Source organism: Bubalus bubalis, chromosome 6, assembly GCF_019923935.1.
Source record: "Bubalus bubalis isolate 160015118507 breed Murrah chromosome 6, NDDB_SH_1, whole genome shotgun sequence".
Classification (NCBI taxonomy): domain Eukaryota; kingdom Metazoa; phylum Chordata; class Mammalia; order Artiodactyla; family Bovidae; genus Bubalus; species Bubalus bubalis.
This window is the reverse complement of record NC_059162.1, coordinates 86,152,629-86,176,573: the sequence shown is the minus strand read 5'-3', so window position 1 is coordinate 86,176,573 and position 23,945 is coordinate 86,152,629. Positions and strand designations below refer to the sequence as shown.

The 23,945-nt window shown below is 42.4% G+C and overlaps 1 protein-coding gene across 14 annotated transcripts in view; it reads left to right on the top strand.

Moving 5' to 3' along the window:
- The window catches only part of FGGY (FGGY carbohydrate kinase domain containing), a 508,405-nt gene that overhangs the window by 252,726 nt on the left and 231,734 nt on the right, over positions 1 to 23,945 (top strand). For all 14 annotated transcript variants that reach the window (XM_044944924.2, XM_044944922.2, XM_044944923.2 and 11 more), the window contains one exon: positions 2,747 to 2,875. In XM_044944924.2, coding sequence (XP_044800859.1) covers positions 2,747 to 2,875 — 129 coding nt within the window. The remainder of the gene's footprint in view (positions 1 to 2,746; positions 2,876 to 23,945) is intronic.

Sequence of the window (23,945 nt, the reverse complement as noted above, 5' to 3'; positions counted from 1 at the left end):
TTTACTTTCCATTCATAAATTTGATTTTCCCCATCTATCTGCGCAATGAGGACAAATTAGAATAGTACCCACATAGGGAATGTTCCCAGAGGAACATAGGGTTTCTGTGACAAAGAAGTGAGAAAATGTGTGATATATCCTTAGGATGGTCCCCAGCATAGAAGTGCTCAGTGAATGGGAATGCTGTTTGGTATGTGCTGGATACTAGACATAGTGACATGATGGAGACAGTGTCCAGAGCCAGACTGTCCACACCCAATGGTGTTGCTTTCCTCCAAGTTTCTGCTGGCTGTGCATTCAAAGCAGACTAGAGATTCTCTGGGCCCCCCACCCCATCATTTGAGTTTCTGGACCTTATCCTCCAGTCCAGTGCTGTCCAATAGAAATATAATGTGAAAGTGAAGTCACTCAGTCATGTCCGGCTCTTTGTGACCCCTGGACTGTAGCCCACCAAGCTCCTCTGTCCATGGGATTCTCCAGGCAAGAATACTGGAATGGGGTGCCATTTATTTCTCCAGGGAATCTTCCCGACCCAGGGATCGAACCCAGGTCTCCTGCATTGCAAGCAGATGCTTTTAACCTCTGAGCCACCAGGGAAGTGCAATATAATGTGAGCCACATATGAAATCAAAAATTTACATGTAGTTTAAAAAAATTAATATGCATTTATTATTATCATTATTTACTTTTGGCTGTGCTGTGTCTTCGTCGTTGTGTGGGCTTTTCTCTAGTTGTGGCGAGTTGGGGCTACTCTCTGGCTGTGGTACATGGGCTTCTCATTGCAGTGACTTCTCCTGTTGAAGAGCACAGGCTCTAGGGCATGAGGGCCTTAGTAGTTGTGACACATGAGTTTAGTAGCTGCAGCACGCAGGCTCTAGAGCACAGGCTCAACAGTTGTGGCACACGGACCTAGTTGCTCCAAGGCATATGGGATCCTCCCGATCAGGGATGGAACCCATGCCCCCTGCATTGGCAGGTGGATTCTTTACCACTGAGCCTCTAGGGAAGCCCTGAAATTTAACATTTTCCAGTAGCCACTTTAAAGTAAAAAGACATAGGTGAGATTAATTTTAATAAGTTTTATTTTACCTACCATATCCAAACATCATTTTAATATATAATTGATCTACAAATTATTGAGATATTTTACATTCATTTCCTCATACAAAATCTTTGACATCTGATGTGTATTTTCTACTTAGTTCCTCTCAATTCAGACTCTAAATTTTCACTGTGAATACTTGATTTAGATTTATTGAATTAATGTTGAAAAATCGATTGGTGCTAGTTGTTCCAAACATACTTAGAAGTTTTTCAGTAATTGAATTGAGTATCAGTTTTGAAATTGAAATGGAAATTAATTCAGATGAAATTAATTTAGCACCTTAGTTACTCCAGCCACATTTCAAAAGTTCCACCCACATATGCCTAGTGGCTCCCATACTGGGCAGTGAAGCTGTAGAGGCCGTGCAGTGGGTTCAGTCTTCTCCTGCTTTCTTTTCTTAGCTAAACTTTTTCCAAATTGGAGAAAATTTGAAAAATGGATACAAAATGGTATTGTAGAGGTGCTTTGTTTTTGGTTACAGGAGATTGGTGAGCCATTCACCCTCTGCCTCCCTCTAATTTCCACTCTCACCTCTGTCCCCAGAAGTCCTGAAGTGCCTCTGTTCGTCCTTGGAACGCCATGAAACAATTAACAAGTGGTGGGAATTTTAGCACTGAGCAAATGGCACCCATTCAGAATCTTAGAGCCTTGAAGCTCAGAAAGATCTTAGCATATATAGAGGTCCAGCTCCATACCCTCCTTATTTTACAGAAATAGTAACTATAAATTCTTTGGCTGAACAGGGGTTGTGGGAGGCAGGGGGCACTCAGCCTCTGCTAAACACCTGGGAGCAGATGGATCACTTCATTCTCTTCTGACTTGCATGGTTGTCTGTGTCCTGATCTCTTCTCCCTAACTAGGTTGGAGGCAAGGACTGCCTTTTACAGTGCTGTGGCGCCCACACAAAGCAAGACAATCAATAAATTCTTAACTGAAAGCCTGGCTGACTGCAGGAATTCAAGGTCACTTGAAATATCAGGGTCAATGCATTGCACAACTCCAAAGAACACCATTCAAACTGTATTCTGTGATTGTGCAAGTAGCAGCCTTGTGAAGTCTGCAAGGTTTAAGCTGGACTCTCATTCCCAACCGAGATGAACTTCTAAGAAATTCTTTATTGGAACAAAATAATTTCCTTCCTTATCTTCTGACAGGAAGCAACTATATAAGTAAATTTTCTTAACTTCTTGGGAATATACATTAATCAGGGAGTGTGTATGGACATGTGATTGTGTGTGTGTGTGTGTGTGTGTGTGTGTGTATAACATATGCTGGTAGGGCTGCTATATTACGAAGCACGTTTGAAACAGTTTGACCATTTCAACCTTGTCTCCAAGAGGCCACTGTATTTGTATCTTTTGAAATTTCCCATGAATGGAATCTTTCTCTGATTTGAAAGATGCCTTAGAGCTCTTGGCTTTGTAAAGCACTCTAGAGCGTGACCTTTGGGAACCAAGCTCATACACCTAAGTCACCAAATGAGCACAAGGACTCTTCGTAGCTGCATGGTTTCTATCTTCATGAAGTTGAGAAAAGGCAGAGGAGAGGGGAGGGGTCCAAGAGGTTCTCTTAAGAAAACTCTCTATTTGCTTTTGTGTTTTTCAAGCTGACAGGTGTTTATTTTTTCCCCTGTCTACCCAGGAAACCAAGTACTGCCTCCTGGAGCTTCTCTTGGAAGTGGGCTCACACCAGAGGCAGCAAAGGACCTTGGCCTTCCTCCTGGAATTGCAGTGGCAGCCTCACTGATTGATGCTCATGCAGGAGGACTAGGTAATCTCTCTCCCCGTGTCACCCTAGCACTGTGTTCAGTCACTCTCTAGGATCGAACACACTGCTTTTCTATTTTTAAAGCAAAGATTGAGAGCTAGTGATTCTAGTTAGAGAAGAAAGCCTTTTTACACTTAAGCATATGTATAGAATTATAGAACTTTACATCAACTGTAGAATTCATTTATAATTTTATCAGTTTACCCATACAAACTAATAGAAAAATGATATAAATAAATACCTGGATGGCTCTTTGGTTTACTGAAAACTTGATAAAGATATCTTAACTTCCAACTAGCATGTATGGCAATGGTGTACTTACTTGTACTACTTTTTTCTACACATACTCCAAAGCCCTTGCAAGTCTAATTTTATTTTCATCATATATTTGGCTTATATCCCATGTCCAGTTACTTGGGTATATTGCTGATTTAATCTTTTACGTAAATCTACAACCTGGCATGCTTGTATTCATTTATTCATTCATCAAAGAACCATTGAACACTGGGTATGTCCCAGGCATGGTGCTAGGAAACAATGAATTAAAAAAAAACAAACACAAGTTTTCATCCCCCAATGGAAGGCAGACTGTGAGGCAAAGTTTACCGTAAAGTGTGACGACTCTATCCTCTTCTTTATTCTTATTGCAGTTTTGTTTTTTTTGAGGGGGGGGGTGGATTTTTCATATTCTCAATATTTCTTACTTCAACTATAGACAAACTTTTTTTTTTTCCCCTAGCCTTTGTTTCTAAGTGTTTCTTTTTCAATTATGGTTCAAACTTCTTGAGATCAATTTAGGAGATCATGACCATTAGATTTTCAGATCAGAATGGACTGACCAGAAGAGCACTTTTTTGTAGAACATACATTTCCACTGCAATTGTATGTATCTGCATGTGTATACTGCTCCATAATGAAAGTGAATTTCTTACTATGGATTACCATCAAAAAACTTTGAAAAATATTTTAGTCCATACTTCATATTATAGTCAAAAGTTATCTATCAAATGCTTACATCAAACTGCACTCACAGACCTCTGTCATTGCATTTTTATTTCCATGTCTTTGCACATATGTTTCTCTGCCTGGGGATGATTCATCCTCCACTTTGCCACTAGCTAACTTCTACTCTAAGTTGAAGACCATCTTAGATGCTTTATCCTCTGTGTAGCCTTCCATGGACGACTCTTCCATTTATATCTAAATTGTCTAAGCTGTCTTTCATCGCTTTTACCTACCCCTAGGGAAGAAGTGATTGTGTTGTAATTGGTGTTTTATCTGCTTGTCTTTCCCACTAGACTGTAAACTCCTTGAAGGCATGGGCATTGTATTACTCATCCTGTATAACCCATGCTCAGCCCTGTTTCTGGTTCTCACAGGCGCTTGATAAATTTATTAAATGAATATAGTCCCATTAAGTCAAGAATAAGATAAAATGGTCCTAAGCTGTAGAGTGAAAGTTAATGTTTCCTTACACAGCAGATTATTAAGCAATGTCTAGGAGAAGGCAATGGCACCCCACTCCAGTACTCTTGCCTGGAAAATCCCATAGACAGAGAAGCCTGGTGCGCTGCAGTCCATGGGGTTGTGAAGAGTTGGACACCACTGAGCAACTTCACTTTAACTTTTCACTTTCATGCATTGGAGAAGGAAATGGCAACCCACTCCAGTGTTCTTGCCTGGAGAATCCCACGGGCAGGAGAGCCTGGTGGGCTGCCATCTATGGGGTCGCACAGAGTTGGACACGACTGAAGCGACTTAGCAGCAGCAGCAGCAGCAGTCTTCCACATGGCCTCTGGAGTTTCAGAGCAGAAGAGGTATCTACAAACATGCCTGTTTTATTTATCTTTATGTGTTCAGCATTAAACACAGTGCCTGAGAAATAGTAACAAGCCAATAAAGCATGTGCATTGGACAATATTGATTATAGGCAAGGGTGTTTCCTTCCCTTTTTAATGTGGGCAGTGTGCACTTTTGATTGGAATGTCATGATTTTGGTTTCTAAGAACAGGCACAAAGAGAACTTGTGGTCTAGACAGACATAGAGTGTTCCTATATCGTGGTAATCCCTATCTCTCATGTCCTGTTTGAGGCAAGGGAAGCCTCCTCCATCAAGCTTTTTCAGGTATCCTGGGGCAACAGTCTCAGTCATCCACCTGCACCCCAGGAGACAAGGACTTGACTTGGACCACCATGTGCTGAAATAAAAAGGGCTATACTTGGGAACATTCAGAACTCTGGTTCCCTTGTCAGTTTTCCAGACCTCCCTAAGGAACAAACCCAAACCTGCCTTCTCACTTCTGCCCAGGGCTCACTGTACCCTTTAGGAGAGGAGGCTGTGTCCTGTGTGGTACCTGGTACTTGAAGACACTCAAAGAGTCTAAGTTGACCTGCATGGAGAGGATTCTGGGCCGTGAAATGAGCACCCACACATTTTCCTAAACCAGAGATGGTCAGTGGCAGAAATTTTACCCTTAGAAGCTTTCATTTTGGTTGCTCAGTCATGTCTGAGTCTTTGCAACCCCATGGACTGCAGAATACCAGGCCTCCCTGTCCATCACCAACTCCCAGAGCTTACTCAAATTCATGTCCATCAAGTTGGTGATGCCATCCAACCCTCTCATCCTCTGTTATCCCCTTGCCCTCCTGCCTTCAATTTTCTCAGCATCAGGGTCTTTTCAAATGAGTCAGATCTTTGCATCAGGTGGCCAAAGTATTGGAGTTTCAGCTTCAATGTGGACCTTCCAATGAATATTCAGTCAGAACGGATTTCCTTTAAGATTGACTAGTTGGAACTCCTTGCAGTCCAAGGGACTTTGAAGAGTCTTCTCCAACACCACAGTTCAAAAGCATCAATTCTTCAGTGCTCAGCTTTCTTTATAGTCCGACTCTCACATCTCACATCCATACTACTGGAAAAATCGTAGCTGTGACTAGACAGATCTTTGTTGGCAAAGTAATGTCTCTGCTTTTTAATGTGCTGTCTAGGGTAGTCATAGCTTTTCGTCCAGGAAGCAAGCATCTTTTAATTTCATGGCTTCAGTCACCATCTACAGTGATTTTGGAGCCCAAAAAATTAAAGTCTGTCACTATTTCCATTGTTTCCCCATCTATTTGCCATTAAGTGATGGGACCAGATGCCATGATCTTAGTTTTCTGAATGTTGAGCTTTAAGCCAACTTTTTCACTCTCCTCTTTCTCTTTCATCAAGAGGCTCTTTAGTTCTTCACTTTCTGCCGTAAGGGTGGTGTCATCTACATATCTGAGGTTGTTGATATTTCTCCTGGCAATCTTGTTTCCAGCTTGTGCTTCATCCAGCCCAGCATTTCACATGATGTACTCTGCATATAAGTTAAACAAGCAGGTTGACAGTATACAGCCTTGATGTACTCCTTTCCCAATTTGAAACCAGTCTGTTGTTCCATGTCCAGTTCTGACTGTTGCTTCCTGACCTGCATACAGATTTCTCAAGAGGCAGGTCAGGTGGTCTGGTATTCCCATATCCTGAAGAATTTTCCACAGTTTGTTGTGATCCATGCAGTCAAAGGCTTTGGCATAGTCAATAAAGCAGAAGTATATGTTTTTCTGGAACTCTCTTGCTTTTTCAATGATCCAATGGATGTTGGCAATTTGATCTCTGGTTCCTCTGACTTTTCTAAAACCAGCTTGAACATCTGGAAGTTCGTGGTTCGTGTACTGTTGAAGCCTGGCCTGGAGAATTTTGAGCATTACTTTACTAGCATGTGAGATGAGTGCAATTGTACGGTAGTTTGAGCATTCTTTGGCATTGCCTTTCTTTGGGATTGGAATGAAAACTGACATTTTCCAGTCCTGTGGCCACTGCTGAGTTTTCCAAATCTGCTGTCATATTGAGTGCAGCACTTTCACAGCATCATCTTTTAGGATTTGAAAGAGCTCAACTGGAATTCCACCTCCACTAGCTTTGTTCATAACGATGCTTCCTAAGGCCGACTTAACTTCACATTCCAGGATGTCTGGCTGTAGGTGAGTGATCACACCATCGTGGTTCTCAGGATCATGAAGATCTTTTTTTGTACAGTTCTTCTGTGTATTCTTGCCACTTCTTCTTAATATCTTCTGCTTCTCTTAGGTTCATACCATTTCTGTCCTTTATTGTGCCCATCTTTGCATGAAATGTTCCCTTGGTATCTCTAATTTTCTTGAAGAGATCTCTAGTCTTTCCCATTCTATTTCTATTTGTATTGATCACTGAGGAAGGCATTCTTGTCTCTGCTTACTGTTCTTTGAAACTCTGCATTCAAATATGTCTAAACTTTGGTTTTAGCTTCTGTTCTTTTCTCAGCTATTTGTTTAGAAACTTTTGCCCAGATGTTTTTGTTGCTTTTAAAACACAAATGCACTTACATTAATGTTTCCCCCTTTCTTTTCCAAAAGTAAGTTTTTTAAGCAGAAAGAGAGGACAGGACCTTGGATTCTTAAAGGGTTAAACTTAGGGTCCAGAAGTGGCTAAGGAGGGCCCAGGAAGGTGATCTATTTAGCAGTTTTGACCAAGTTTTATCCTTATTCTACCTCCATCTCTCCTCTTCACCTCATAGCCAGTTTAGAGTTGGAATGTCTCGGAAAGAAAGGAGGCCTGGGAGCAAATATTCCCTCGTTTCCCCGCCTGCCTATGCTCCTTTCAGGATGGGAGGAGAAGAGAGACTCAAACATCTTAAAAAGTCATTCACCCATGCAAGCATGCAGTTACTAAGGATATATATTGAAAGCTTGCAAACCTGGTGCTTACTGGAGAAGGAAATGGTGACGCACTCCTGTATTCTTGCCTAAAGAATTCCACGGATAGAGGAGCCTGTTGGGCTGCAGTCCATGGGGTCGCAAAGAGTTGGACACAACTGAGTGACTGAACAACAGCCGGTCCAGGCACTGGAGATTACAGCAGTGAACCAAGCAGCCAATGTACCAAACCTTTTAGTTGTTCTCGCCTGGCCTGCATGTTTGTGACTTAACAGTATTGATGTGAGACAGCCATCCCCTGAGATGTATTGTGATACTGTAATCAGGGCTCTGAACATGGAGTTTGAAGATCTGGATTTAAATGTTTATATTCTCTCTACCTGTGCCAGTTCAGTTCAGTTCAGTCGCTCAGTCGTGTCCAACTCTTTGCAACCCCATGAATCACAGCACGCCAGGCCTCCCTGTTCATCACCAACTCCTGGAGTTCACTCAAACTCACGTCCATCGAGTCAGTGATGCCATCCAGCCATCTCATCCTCTGTCGTCCCCTTCTCCTCCTGCCCCCAATCCCTCCCAGCATCAGAGTCTTTTCTAAAGAGTCAACTCTTCACATGAGGTGGCCAAAGTACTGGAGTTTCAGCTTTAGCATCATTCCTCCCAAAGAAATCCCAGGGCTGATCTCCTTCAGAATGGACTGGTTGGATCTCCTTGCAGTCCAAGGGACTCTCAAGAGTCTTCTCCAACACCACAGTTCAAAAGCATCAATTCTTCAGCGCTCAGCCTTCTTCACAGTCCAACTCTCACATCCATACATGACCACTGGAAAAACCATAGCCTTGACTAGACAAACCTTTGTTGGCAAAGTAATGTCTCTGCTTTTGAATATGCTGTCTAGGTTGGACATAACTTTCCTTCCAAGGAGTAAGTGTCTTTTAATTTCATGGCTGCAGTCACCATCTGCAGTGATTTTGGAGCCCAAAAAAATAAAGTCTGACACTTTCCACTGTTTCCCCATCTATTTCCCATGAAGTGGTGGGACCGGATGCCATGATCTTCGTTTTCTGAATGTTGAGCTTTAAGCCAACTTTTTCACTCTCCATTTTCACCTTCATCAAGAGGCTTTTTAGTTCCTCTTCACTTTCTGCCACAAAGGTGGTGTCATCTGCATATCTGAGGTTATTGATATTTCTCCCGGCAATCTTGATTCCAGCTTGTGTCTACCTGTGTACCTTGGGTCAAATATCATACCTCTTCATACTTCTGAATTTCCCCTCAGGCAGTAGGAGATAGCAATACTCTCCTCATAGATATGTTAGGATGTACACAAGTAGAGCATCTGGCTTAGCATCTGGCACATAGCAGGCATGCAGTAATGAGCTATCTTCCTTTGATTTTTCTCACTCTGAAATCACAGTGCCTGACACAAAGTAGGAGCCTTATTAAGGGAAGTGCTCTTAGTTATTATCCAGGAGAATTATCTTCCCTGTACATAGGCAGTTGGAGAAGAACCCCACCCAAGCTTCTGGACGTCATCTGATTCCTTGAATCTCTACCCTATATTTCCTTCCCCAAAACCCTTTCATGGAATGCAGGGTTTCCTACTTTAAGATTCTGTTTAGGTTGAGGTCAGAAACAACCTCAAGATCTGATTAGATGAACTCCATGCTGAGAGATTGCCAAGAGTCAGGTTAAGGATCTGGCTTTGGAATTGGATGTTATCCAGGCCTCACACAAGCCCCGAACAATTACAGTTCCTTCAAGTGCTGACCTGGTGTGACCTGCTGCAGATCCCACATTCTGACTGGCAGAAGGAGTCAACATTCTGCTTTGGAGAAAGCCTCCTGGACTCTCAGTCTCCGGGGAAGCCTGGGAACAGGAGGATTAAGATCAAAGAAGCAAGTGCCACTCAACTCCTGCTTTTTCCAGTTCTGGAAAAAGAGGAGGAAGGACTTGATGGGAATAAAAATCAAAGATAAAGGGACATTTCGTACTTAAGGTGCTGGTTAGTAAGTACTCCAGCAGACAGCCAGAAGATAGGAGTAATTTTGTTTGCTCTTTGTGGGGGTGGTTCTGGCCAAGGCTCCTACTGCTGATATTTTTCTAGCTTACAAAAATAGTATTAACTTGGTTCCAGGTCTGTGCTTGGCTCTGGCAGCCCAGCTGTCCTGAAAGGCAATAACAACTTGATTCCTGTCTCTGGCCCTCTCCCCTCCAGTTTTTCTTCTCTACCAGTCCAACTTCTGATTGTCCTTCACATCTTGAGATCAGGCCATCTCCTCTGACTCCCCTAAGCTGACTTAAGGGGTCTTTTCTCTCTGCCCCATGATGTGTGAGACTTGCCTCCATTACTGTACACATCACCCAGGTTTGTGTGTGACGTCTCATTTGCCTCATTTCCAAGTTTGTGGACTCTTTGAGAGTAAGCCCCGTGCCGTTTCATTCTTATATTCCAGCAACCAGCACAGTGCTTTGCAAGTAGAGGATGGTTAACACCGTGCATATTTAGTGATGAATGAGTGAGTGAATGGCATCCCCTCCATGAGGGATGGATACTCAGCTGAGAAATAGAGTAACCTCCCATTACAGAGGAAACTGTCCCTGCACAGTAGGCGTACCTGGCTCAAGTCTGCACGAGGCAAAAGGGTCGTGTTGAGCACTCCCTGATCCAGTCTGGGATGTCTGGAAACTCATGTCCTTTGTGCTCCCTCACATCAGCAGGTGTTGGCCGGGAGCAAACGTAGTGCCTTGGTTTGGCATCACTCTGATTCCAGACACTGGTTTCTTTGCCAGATGTTGATTTGGTTTGAATTGCTCATCTAGGCCAGATGTTGAATTGGCTTAAATCACTTGAGTTGCAGAATCAAACCAAAATGCGAATTTTTCATTTCTCCCTCTCCTCCCACCCCTTCCCCTCTGCTCTCCACTTCCTTCCTTCCTGTCTTTTTGCAGAGGAATTGGTTTAGCCCATCTTGCAAAAAGAAATTCTAGTTCAGTGCCCTCTTAGAGAAAAAACATGGTTTATTCCAGTGAGCAATAAAACTCTCTAACGTTACATCTCACCATTGTCAGTACTCTAGAAGCCATACTGATTCTCAGAGCAGCTTTATACACACTATTATTTTGTTTCCTTTATTAAATAAAACAATGAAGCTCACAAAGACTACCTCACATACCTAAAGTCACATGGTTAACAAGTGGTAAATTCATGATTTAAACCCACACTATTTGATTCCACATCTCTAATCACTGTGCCTTATGGAATGCATATTTGTTACAGTATGATCCAGCCTAGGCTTGCGTTTGCCCTCAACTATACTCCAATATCGGAGAAGGCAATGGCACCCCACTCCAGTACTCTTGCCTGGGAAATCCCATGGACGGAGGAGCCTGGTAGGCTGCAGTCCAGGGGGTCGCGAAGAGTCGGACACGACTGAGCGACTTCACTTTCACTTTTCACTTTCATGCATTGGAGAAGGAAATGGGAACCCACTCCAGTGTTCTTGCCTGGAGAATCCCAGGGACGGGGGAGCCTGGTGGGCTGCCGTCTATGGGGTCGCACAGAGTTGGACATGACTAAAGCGACTTAGCAGCAACAGCATACTCCAATATAAAACAAAAAGTTAAAAAATAGCACATGAGAAAGTAGCAAGTATCAAAAAAAGGAATTATGTTGATAAATATTTATTGATGACTCACTCTACTAGTTGATGGGGGTTTAAGGTAAATATGAGAGAGAATTAAACTTCTGGGTACTTGTATCTACTAGTAGTGAAAATAAACATTAAATACACAACACAATTATACATTCCAAGTATATAAGGCTTTGGGAAGATATGGAATGGGCCCAAAATTGAGACTTGAAGAATTGTGAAAGGATTCTTAGAGCAAGTGATGTCTGTAATGTAGTTGCAATATTCCCTGCCCTACAATTTCTTCTCGGGCTGCCCAGGTTGAGCTAGTGGTAAAGAACCTGCCTGTCAATGCAGGAGACATAATAAGAGATGCATGTTCAATCCCTGGGTCAGGAACATCCCCTGGAGAAAGAAATGCCAACCCACTCCAGTATTGCCTGAAGAATCCCATGGACAGAGGAGCCAAGCAGGCTATAGTCCTTAGGTCTCTGAAGTGACTTAGGACACAATTGCTTCTTGATAAAATGGAATTTATTTAGTTGTTTAAACTTTCCAACTTCAATGAGGCTTTATTCCTAAAAACGACAACAATATCACTAGAAAAACAAGAACCACTACTCTTATTGGTACCACTTTTACTGTAACTGTTTCTTACTTGCCTTCCATGTGCCAAGTACGGTGGCTAACACTTCACATGCTTTATCTGTTGCTTCTCATGATGATCCTACAAGGCAGAAGTTGTTTCCCATTCTATACATGAGGAAGCTGCAGGCAGAAAGAGTAACATTTCCACCATCCCATAGCTAGTATCATGGCAAGATGTGGACCTGAGACTGACTTCAAAGCTCATGATCTTTTTCTTTATCTCAGTGGTTCTCAACCAGGGGTGATTTTAACTCCTCAGCCCCACTCCCATGGGACATTTGGCCATATCTGGAGACATATTTTTGACTGTCATTTGGAAAAGAGAAACTGGTATGGCATGGTAGAGGCCAAGAATGCTGCTAAATGCCCTATAGCACTCAGGACAGCCCCACAATGGAAAGTTGCTGCTAAGTCACTTCAGTCGTGGCCGACTCTGTGCAACCCCATGGACGGCAGCCCACCAGGCTCCCCATCCCTGGGATTCTCCAGGCAAGAACACTGGAGTGGGTTGCCATTTTCCTTCTCCAATGCATGAAAGTGAAAAGTGAAAGGGAAGTCGCTCAGTCGTGTCTGACCGTCAGCGACCCCATGGACTGCAGCCTACCCAGCTTCTCCATCCATGGGATTTTCCAGGCAAGAGTACTGGAGTGGGATGCCATTGCCTTCTCTGAACGGAAAGTTATCCAGCCTCAAATGTCAGTAGTGCTGGGGATGAGGAGTCCTACTCTTAATTGAAACCCTCCCAATAATATTATTTCCCTTCATCAATTCAAGTGGTTTTTTGTTTGTTTGTTTTTCTGTAGAAACCAGGAAGCAACCCCAATTAACTGTCTTAATGATATGTTAGTACTTCATCAAAATGTTCTTTCTGAAATTAACTCTTCAGTGAAACTAGTTGTGAGATAAGAAACTGAAGACTTCTGAATAGGGAGTATAAGATGAGTCCTGCCCCTTCTGTCTTACCCAAGTCTAACGCTAGACCACTTGTCCTCCTTTCAATACATCAGGTACACTTGCCCTCTGGCCTTTGCTTGGGCTGTTTGCTCTGTTTGGGGTGCTCCCCTCCTCCCCACTTCCACAGTCCTACTCATACATGAGAAATCAGGCTAAATGTCACTTCCACAGTGGAGATGTCTCCAAACTTAACCTCATTCTTAGAAACCAAGAATCACTCCCTCCTTGTATCTCTGCCGCACTTTCACCTTTTCCACTTTTCACACCATATCATGTTATTTCTACCCATCATTCAGCATAGAACCCACAGAGCCAGTCCTCTGGGTATCAGTGAGTTAATTAAGATAGTAAAAGTGAGAGGATTTTGAAAGATCCAAAACAAGAATTGGTAAATCCAGGTATGGGAGCATTTTTAAAAATGTAGATACTTATGGCCTGCCCACCAAGGATCCTGAGTCTGAGTGTATGAGGTGGGTCCAGAAAACAGATTATGGGATGGAAGGTGTCACCTGGTGCCCAGGGGAGAAGGCCTGCAGGACAGGTTGGCACCGAGTACACAGGTGAGAAGCAGAGGGATGTGCAGCTTTCAGGTGGACAGATCCGACCAAAGAAGAATGGTGCTAAGAAGGAGCCAGGCCTAGGCTCGGATCAAGAGCTGGAGGCAGGAAGGAGTGTATCCGGCAAGAAAGCAAAGGTGGATCCAAAGAGGCCGACTTTCTGTGAGGAATGGAGGGGATTAGAAGAGCAGATAAAGTCTTGCTGGCTAATCTAGAAGGAGAAAAGCAGTGTCAGTACCCAAACAGATAGAGTGAGGGTGACTCTGGGAGTTACTGGATGTGAATCAGAAGAGGGAGGAGGAGTTTGTTTGTGTGATTTTTAAGACTATTGTTTTAGGATGAGGTTTGGTTTAATGAGAACCACTGCTGCCTGATACCAGAGCAGCTGCGCGAGACTTGTTGAGGGGCAGAGAGGGGAAAAGGGGGTGGGCAAGACAGCTTTGGGTTTCCTGCCCCCAGGCCTCAGGGCTTTCCTGGAACACTGTGCTTCTCTGAATTGTAAGGGATGGGCCATAGCTGAGAGACCAGTCTTTTCTGTGGCCAGAAATCTGGGAGGAATGTGGGCCCATGGGGCTGCAGCTAGCTCCCGTGCCCTACCCTTCTCCACTGCACAACCCAGGATATACAGCCATGAGCCTACCCTGAAAAGGTTGTTTCTTTAGTTTCTTTATTTGATACACATGCTGCTCCTTGGATAATGAGTGATCATAGGCTTCAGAACTAAAAGTTTGCTCAAAGACTTTCTATATCAGATTCTTCAAAACCAAAGCCCAGAAACACAGTGAGTCATCAGGGCTGCCCCTCACATTACCATCAGAGTTGGAGTTAGAAACTGAGCCTCCTAATTCATTGGTCAGGGGCCCTGCCCCCATTCTACCACACTATCTCCAAATTAGGAAGAGGAAATGGTTTTGGGTATCTGGGACACTTATCAGTTGTAGAAAATAGGAGGTGAGAAGCAGGTATACTCACACAGGTGCTTAAATGAGTATATATATACGCAACTGTATGCACTGCATGTACATGCGTATGTTCCAGTAAATCCCTGCATGTGCATATACGTTGTTACTTCATTCTACACATCATGTCCCATTTAAAGACTATAATTAGGATCCTAGGTGGCCATCAAATAGGTAAACTAGTTGTTCTAAGCTACACATGAGCAAGTCTCTTCCATTTTGTTATCACAGTCTCCCTTAAAAGCTGGTACTAATAAAAGCACCTGGCATTCAAGGTCCTTCTGGGAAGTTCAAAGCAGTTATTTTTTGTTTCATTCTGTGCCCAACTTTGTGCTGGGCACTTAAATAGTCAGTGTCATCGACTCACAGCTATGCTGAGACATACCATTGTTTTCTGTATTTGACATACAAGGATATCAAGGTTTAAAAACTTGTTCAGCATGGCATTTCGATAAATGATAAAGTTGGACCCTAGGTCCAAGTCTTTCTAACTCCAGAGTCTATAAGCTTTCTCTTGCTTGCCCTGCAAGAATATTTATGTCTGTCTAGATTATATCTATGACTTTACTTACATTAGCCTGCAGTTACACAAACATATGTCTATATGTAAAGCAGAAGATAGAGCTTCTATAATATTTAACATTCTTCCAGGTAGGTGTGTTTCTAAATCCATTTTATGGATGAGAGAGTTGAGGCACAGAGTGGAGAAGGGACTTAATAAAATATAATTAAGCCAGCACAGATTTCTGGGGTTCTCTCAGTTGTGGGGAATTAAGACCAGGCTTATTGACCAGGCTGGCTATTTTGACTGAATACTGGAGAGATCAGTAATACTAAAGTTGATAAGATTTCATTGATTATTTTTTTGATTAATACTGAAATGGATATTGACACTAAACTTACTTGTGTAGTGACTTGCTGTTCTAACCACCATCATGGTATTTTTACCTCCATGAATGGTTGAACAAACAGACTCCAGCAGGTAAAGGAATTTGCTTAGGGATACAGGGTAAAGGATTGTATTCAAGACTATGATACGGATTTCTCTCTCCCCTTGACTTTTTGTCTACTTTGGTGAAGATTTTTCATCAAACAATGGAGCAAGTGCTTCCTCCTAAATAGAAGAGAATGTCTTGATTCAGTGTGAGTTCCTGGGCCCAGAGGCCCTGATTTCAAGTAAATCTGTGACCAACTCATCAGCTTCAGAAACTTATCTGGTATCCAGAGGGAATTTTTAACCAGGAGGCTCTACTTATTCTCTCCTGTATTAATATGTGACTGAAAACATGAGCTGTTATTTTCGGTTGCGGAACTTGGGAACAAAAACAAAGACACAGAATAACCCAGTCCTAGGTTCTGACACCTCCACCACCTGTTAGGAGGACTTCCCACTCCAAGTTCAAAAGGTAGAAGGCTGCTGGAAAAGTGTTTGTTTGGGGGCCTGAGTTCTAAGATTGCACTTGCGTCACTGACTGTGTGAGTAGGCTTACCCTACGGGTCCACTGTTTTTCATGGCACAGAAACTCAACACATGATGCTTCACATCCATATCCCCAAGTGCTAATGTTTACTTTGGGGCTCGCACATCCGCAGCTGTTGGTGGGAAAATGAACATCTCCAGTTACTGCTCAGTGGCGGCAGCCTCACATCTGAACTGCTGGCTGCTTCCTTATCATCTCTCCACGGGCCTGCTGAATTTCCTTGTTTTCAATTTTCTCTTAACTAAGCATTCATATGAGTCATAATAAAAGGCGAAGAGGAGAGAAAAAAATTTTTCCTACACTGGGAATCTTGAGGATCACCTCCTGGCACCCTGCAACCACTATAGATGTCTAGAGAAACTAAGGAATAAAATTTTTTGCAATATCAAAAAATTGCATTAGTCTCTAGTAAAATCTTTTAGTAGCATCTCCCCCACCTACCTTGATAACTCTAATTTTATCATGTTCTGTGCTATGATTCTGATGTAAGAATTTGATTTCTGAGGACAATGAAAATGAAAACTCTTGAGGTAACACAAGGCAGCAAGTAAGAACACATAACTGATTCAAATGAATCAGAAATGGTATGGACCTAACAGAAGCACAAGATATTAAGAAGAGGTGGCAAGAAGACACAGAAGAACTGTACAAAACAGATCTTCACAACCCAGATAATCACAATGGTGTGATCACTCACCTAGAGCCAGACATCCTGGAATACGAAGTCAAGTGGGCCTTAGGAAGCATCACTACCAACAAAGCTAGTGGAGGTGATGGAATTCCAGTTGAGCTCTTTCAAATCCTAAAAGATGATGCTGTGAAAGTGCTGCACTCAATATGCCAGCAAATTTGGAAAACTCAGCAGTGGCCACAGGACTGGAAAAGGTCAGTTTTCATTCCAATCCCAAAGAAAGGCCTTGCCAAAGAATGCTCAAACTACCGCACAATTGTACTCATCTCACATGCTAGTAAAGTAATGCTCAAAATTCTCCAGGCCAGGCTTCAGCAATACATGAACCGTGAACTTCCAGATGTTTAAGCTGGTTTTAGAAAAGTCAGAGGAACCAGAGATCAAATTGCCAACATCCGTTGGATTATCAAAAAACCAAGAGAGTTCCAGAAACACATCTGTTTCTGCTTTATTGACTATGCCAAAACCTTTGACTGTATGGACCACAGTAAACTGTGGAAAATTCTTCAAGATATGGGAATACCAGACAACCTTCCCTGCCTCCTGAGAAATCTGTATGCAGGTCAGGAAGCAACAGTTAGAACTGGACATGGAACAACAGAGTCAATTTGGAACCAATTGGTTCCAAATCAGGAAAGGAGTACGTTAAGGCTATATATTGTCACCCTGCTTATTTAATTTATATGCAGAGTACATTGCCGGGATCCAGCCCCAGCTGATCCAGGGTATTCGAAGGAGAGACGGCATAGGCAAGGATCAGGAAACATCTGCTTAATTAAACGTTAATTAAGGATATAAAGAATGATAGAATGAGGATAGCTCAGTAGGAAAATTCAGTGGAGAAAAGAGGCTGAGTAGCTTGGTTTACACGGGAGACCAATAAAACTTCAAGATAAGAAGTTTGCACCACTTACGTAGGCCGCAGGCATCCTTCCGTTGTTCTGAAGGAGAGGAGACACTGAGGCCTCCCCGGTCGGATCTTAGAAGCCCAGGCATAATTAGCAAGCATGGCGGGTTCCGTGCTCCAGATGGAGACTCAGCCAGAATTTGAGAGAGAGAGCGACATGGGGAGACCAAGTTTCAGTGAACAAGGCCCGCACTTTATTTTCCAAAGTAGTTTTTATACCTTAAGTTGTGCATAGAGGATAATGGGGGAAGGGGTGGAGTCATGCAAGGACAGCAGTTCCTGGTCCTAATCGAAGCCAGGCTTTCAAACTTATCATATGCAAAAGTTCAGGTGATTGACATCATCTTCTGGCCAGGAGGCCTGTTAACATTTTAAGAAACTTATTTTTCTCTAAAGGTGATTATTCCAAAGTCAGGCACCAGCCTCCAAAAAAGCACTGGACAAAGCTGCATTCCTATAGGGCAAAGGTGAGGTGGGCTCAATCAAGAAAAGAATTAACTCAAGGGTCCAAGGTTACAAACATTGAGGTTACTACTAACATTTCTATACACCCATTATATCAATCAATACACTGCCAAGGACACAGTAGGTAAGGAGTATGGAGACTTAGCAGCAAACATTGGCCCAACAAGTGAAAAACCCTTCACCAATACAATTTCTAATCAATCTTTTAACTACTCAAAGGAATCTGTGTTTAGACAGTTAGAACATCTCCTGCCTTTCACAGTTGGGAGGCTCTGAACAATCACATGTGGCCGGAAAAACCTATTCAGGCAGGCTAGAGGATTTCCAAAGGAGTTTGTAGGTTAAACACTGTCACACACAGGAATTATTAACTGGAGCTGTAAGCTAACTCTCTTTTCAGAGAGAGGTAGTGGGGGACAGCTCCCCGTAAAGTCAGAGGTGTAGGTGAAAGCAAAAAGCAGAAAGTAGGCAGACTCTGGTTTTGGGGGTAGATGCTCGAGAATTTCCAGGGAGACTCCTGAGGCTCGATCTCGCCTTTGCGTATGCCGAGCCTCCTTCCTCATGACCTTTGCCACGGGCAAAGTGCCTCACGCTGGCTCCCAGCAGTGATAGAATTCTAGTTGAGCTATTCCAGATCCTGAAAGATGATGCTGTGGAAAGTGCTGCACTCAATATGCAATATGCACTCAATATGCAATATGCCGGCTCCCGGCAGTACATCATGAGAAACACTGGGCTGGATGAAGCACCAAGCTGGAATCATGATTGCTGGAAGAAATATCAATAACCTCAGATATGCAGATGACACCACCCTTATGGCGGAAAGTGAAAGAGAATTAAAGAGCCTCTTGAAAGTGAAGAGGAGAGTGAAAAAGTTGGCTTAAAGCTCAACATTCAGAAAACTAAGATCATGGCATCTGGTCCCATCACTTCATGGCACATAGATGGGGAAACAGTGGAAACAATGACAAACTTTATTTTGGGGGGCTCCAAAATCACTGCAGATGGTGACTGCAGCCATGAAATTAAAAGATACTCCCTTGAAGAAAAGTTTTGACCAACCTAGACAGCATATTAAAAAACAGAGACATTACTTTGCCAACAAAGGTCTGTCTAGTCACAGCTATGGTTTTTTCCAGTGGTCATGTATGGATGTGAGAGTTAGACTGTAAAGAAAGCTGAGTGCCAAAGAATTGATGCTTTTGAACTGTGGTGTTGGAGAAGACTCTTGAGAGTCCCTTGGACTGCAAGAAGATCCAACCAGTCCATCTTGAAGGAAATCAGTCCTGAATATTCATTGAAAGGACTGATGTTGAAGCTGAAATTCCAATACTATGGCCACCTTATGCAAAGAACTGGCTCATTTGAAAAGACCCTGATGATAGGAAAGATTGAAAATGGGAGGAGAAAGGGATGACAGAGGATGAATTGGTTGGATGGAATCACCGACTCAATGGACATGAACTTGAGTAAACTCCAGGAGTTGGTGATGGACAGGGAGGCCTGCCGTGTTGCAGTCCATGGGTTTGCAAAGAGTCAGACACGATGAACGACTGAATTGAAAGGATTCAAATCCTGATTCTACTTGCTGTCTATGTGACTTTGGGAAGTTGCTTGACACTCCATCCTTGAGTTTTTCCTCCTGTAAAATGGGAATAAAAATCACACCTACCTCATAGAGTTGTTTGAAGAATAAATGAGCTAGTATTTGTAAAGCACTTAGAACAGTGTCTGTGTATTTATGTGTGAGCAGTGGGATCTCAACAGATTTACATTATGAATGATAGAAGTGGGCAAGAGAAATTCAAATTTCCTTTCCTTTATTTAATAAATATGTGATATCTTCCTTTTATGTGCCATGTGTTATTATAGGAGTGTTAGATATGGTATTGAAAAGAAACAAGTTCCTACTCTGTAGAGCTTCTATTTGCTGAGGGTGTTGTTTCTTGCTGGAAGTGTTCATAACCTCACATATGTGTATGTATTTTATATGCACTGAATGCATGCATGCACATGCACACACATGCACGTGGATGGACATGTTCATGCATGTGCTTACGTGAGTCCATATGTTTTCATTTGTTATACACTTCCATCTGCATATATGTATACATGCTGTGTTTGTCCAAATGCATGTACAAATGTACCTATATCTGCATGCTCTTAAATATGTACGTTTGGCTGAATGTTTGTATGTATGTTTGTGTGTACATATGTGTGTGCCAGTATACCCACACACATACACTTGAGTATAGTGTATGTGTGGGTTTGTGTGTATATGTATATATGCATTCATGTGTCTTTATCAGGTACTGCTAAGTGTTACGAAGATCAGATCTGTGTAAAGCAATACAGAGTGCCAGCAGTTGCTGCCAGTACAGAGAGTTCTGGAAAGTTTAATCCAAAGTGGTGACATTTGAGGAAACATACCTTAGCAGAGTGAGGGAACATTTTGTGGTTTAAGAAGCAAGTAGCAATTAATTCAGTCAGCAAATATGTGTTAGGCCCATACTTGGCCCTCAGATGCCATACAGGAAACTAGGGCTACCAGGGTGAAGATGACCCAGTCCTTTCTTTAGAGGAGCTTAGCAGCTGGTAGACAAGGCAGACCTGTCATCAGGAAAATCTCACTGGAAGCTGCATCCTGCTTTTCCCAGAGGAAAGGGAACTGTCACAAGAGTGCAGGGAATAGATCAACCACCTCTGCCAGGACAAGTGAGAGAAGCATCACTTAGGAGGTGGAAATGGGATAAGCATTTCAAGAGGCCAGGACAGAATGTGAAAAATGTCTAAGTGTGATAAGGCCTGCCTCCATCAAGGATCCTTTCAGTATGGCAAGCCTGCAGTCCATCTCTGAGGGGAACAGTGAGAGATGGCCCAGAAAGCAGAAGCCACGTACCATAGTATGGGTTCTGAGCTCTCAGCTTTGCCATTGGTTTTTAACAAGTTACGTAGCTGCTCTACGCCTCCGAGTTCTTTTCTATAAATGGAGATGATCCTCTGGAATTGTGTAGACACCTTCTTCTAACACATGGTGAGCCCTTAAGTGTTAGCTCTTCCAGGTCAGAAGCTCAAATGTAAAAAGCCTTGAATTCCAAGTCTAGGAGACTGGATGCTAAAATTAAGCTGGATCAACCATATCTATTCAAGTAGCTTCCCTCAGTGCTGATTGTCATGTTACAACTATGTCAAGTGTTCTACAGGAAGCATTTGCCTTGAGAGTACGTCTACGGTTTATAATACCAATGGATGATAGTCCAAAAGAAATAGAGCAGTAAAAAAAAAAAAAAAAATAATATATCAATTTAACCTTAAAGCAAAATTTTACTTCAAGGGAATGAAGCAGATATTTGTTCTCCCAGGCCCTGGGAATTCAGAAATAACCTGCTTTTTTCTGCCAGGGCTTTGTACTTTTCCTTTGCAGCATCACTTCCCAACCTGCAAAAGTGTAGCTGGAAGGCGAAATGCATTTCCCCATCTCTGACTTCCATATCTCAGCATCATTGTTTCTCATCCATCAGGTCTGAGGGTGGCAGTGATACCTTTCACTGTCTCGTACCCACCCTGATCTTGGCCACTGTCTTTATATGAGAAGTTTTATCTCTGGTCCTGTCATCTCTTTCTTCAAATCCAAACAGAGAATGTATAAAGTCTGCCCGTGCTCACTGTAGTCTGAGATGCTGAATGTTCTTCCAGAATCCTTAAGGATTTCTATGCCCATACTTCTCAATATTCCATCTTCATTTTTTTGGTGGTAATACAAATGTTCCCACATAGCTGCCCTCCATTCCCATTTTGTTCAGAAATTGTTATTTACTGGAGACTAAAAATGGAAAATGCACAGAGGAGCAATATGAGAAAATAAGTCATTTACATTATTTCCAATTCTCTGTAGTAAATTGGAATCATAATCCAGATAATAAAAAAAAACCAAATATTTTACTTTGAACATAGAATGTCATAAGTTTTCGTTTGTTTGTACATCTGATTCCTGATCTTATTTACTTATTGTAGTGGTTTGAATATGCAGAGTCAGTCAAGGAATTAATTAAAATGCAGAGTACTGGGTTTCCACAACCACCACTACCATAAATACTGAATAGTAGGTTTGACTGTGGCCTAAACATCTGCCTTGTTTCCAGTGCCCACATGATACTAATGGACTTCACCACTAGCACTTTAAAAGATGTGCAAGGGATGGTCAGAACTCAAGTTGGTTCCAGTCAAAGTTATCTGATGTTTATAATCCAGAAAGAACAAAACTGAGTCCAGGCGAATTGAAGGACTGCTTTTAAAATTGTCTATTTGAAAAGTAGAGCAATAAAGAGCTCTTCCAATCTGGTGCACTTACCATAAGTTGGGCACTGCATAAGTGTTGACCTTGACAAGACTTACAACTCTGGCTATGTATATTCTCCCCACCCCCAGGTAAAGGTCAAAATGAGACTTACTTCGGTTCAGGCATGTGGGTGGGATGAGAGGAGAACCTTGAAGGTCTATCTGACTCTGGGTCTCCTGTTCTTACCATTAGGTAGCTTCACCCAAGCCTGTGTTAACTGAGTTAGCCGTAAACAATTTTTTTTTTTTTTTAATGTTGAAAAAAGGGAAAATGTGGTGAACCTTTGAATCAAATGTTCAGGTCTAGGGAAAGCTGAGGTTCTTATATTCTGTTTAAAGAGATTGTGTTAGGCTGTTGAGCTGTGTTATTACAGGTTCCTGGGCTGAATTTAGCCTAGTGAGTTAAAAGCGTACCAGCCTTGTGACTCACCACTGTGAAACTGAGGTGGGGAGGGCGGGCGACTCTGCCACCAGTATCAGTAACATGAGTGAAGACTCCACACACCTTTTATATTCAGGCCTCTCACCCCTGAAACTTGTAAAGAAAAACCCACACAATTTGATTCTGTGAAACACATTAAATATTCTTGAATAATATGTGTCTTATTCACACATTGTCTGGTTTACTGTGGTGTAATCTTATTGCCCAGCCTAATGCATGTGGGATAATAATTCTTTCCCCATGTGCATATCTCTAAATGTAACACATAGAGAATAACATTTAGACATTTAAGTAGATGATTATATTATTGTCTCCCCTACTTAGACTATGAGCTTCTTGTGGGCAATGAATCTGATCATATTCATCTCCATAACTTCAGAGCCCAGCGCTTAACCCAGTAAGTATATACTTCAGTTAATGTTTTTGCCTATAAACATTCCAAGCACTGTGCTATTAATAGTGTGGCAAAACCAGCAATGTAAAGAAGTTCTTAGCCTGAGGACTAAGTTCTATAGGAATTTGGAAAAGGGAGAAGTCTCTCTCAGGAGAAACAGTAAGGCAATGGAAAGACAAGATACTAAAATTCTTTGAATAACTTCAGCATGGCAGTAATGTGCTAGGTAGTGTTCTTGCCTGGAGAATCCCAGGGACAGCGGAGCCTGGTGGGCTGCCATGGGGTCGCACAGAGTCGGACACGACTGAAGCGACTTAGCAGCAGCAGCAGCAGTCTACTTGTATGATCGTCATATCAACTCCAGCAGCTTACACAAGATCACACAACTAGTGATGAGAACTCTAGAATGTCAGCTGCCATAGTCCTTTAGGGAAGTGTGAGGGGTAGCCTTTGAACTGAACCCAGAGTAATAAGTATCTTCTCCATTGCAAACAATGAAATATAAAGTAGTCTGGATGGAGAGAATAGCATTCATGAAGCCACTAGAACGGGCTTGAGAAATGGTAAGAGTTTCGATTTGGCCAAAGTCTGTAATATCTGTAAGCGATTCCTGGAAGACGGGTTATAAGGATCAAATAGGTGGGGAGAACATGGCAGTACTTGAGCATCATGTTGAAAATCTGTGCTCCCCTCCTCTTCACAGGCATTGTCAAGGCACTGAAGGTGGTTTTAAACAAAATACTTATTCCAAGCAGATGTTTGTATATTTCCCAAAAGTTTGGAAAGAGGAAAGTGCAAAGGAGAAGGAGTAGCCTATAATAGCATTGTACCAGGGGACCTTGAAAGAAATACAGGGAATTTTAACAGAATACAGGGAATTTGACAGTTTTTC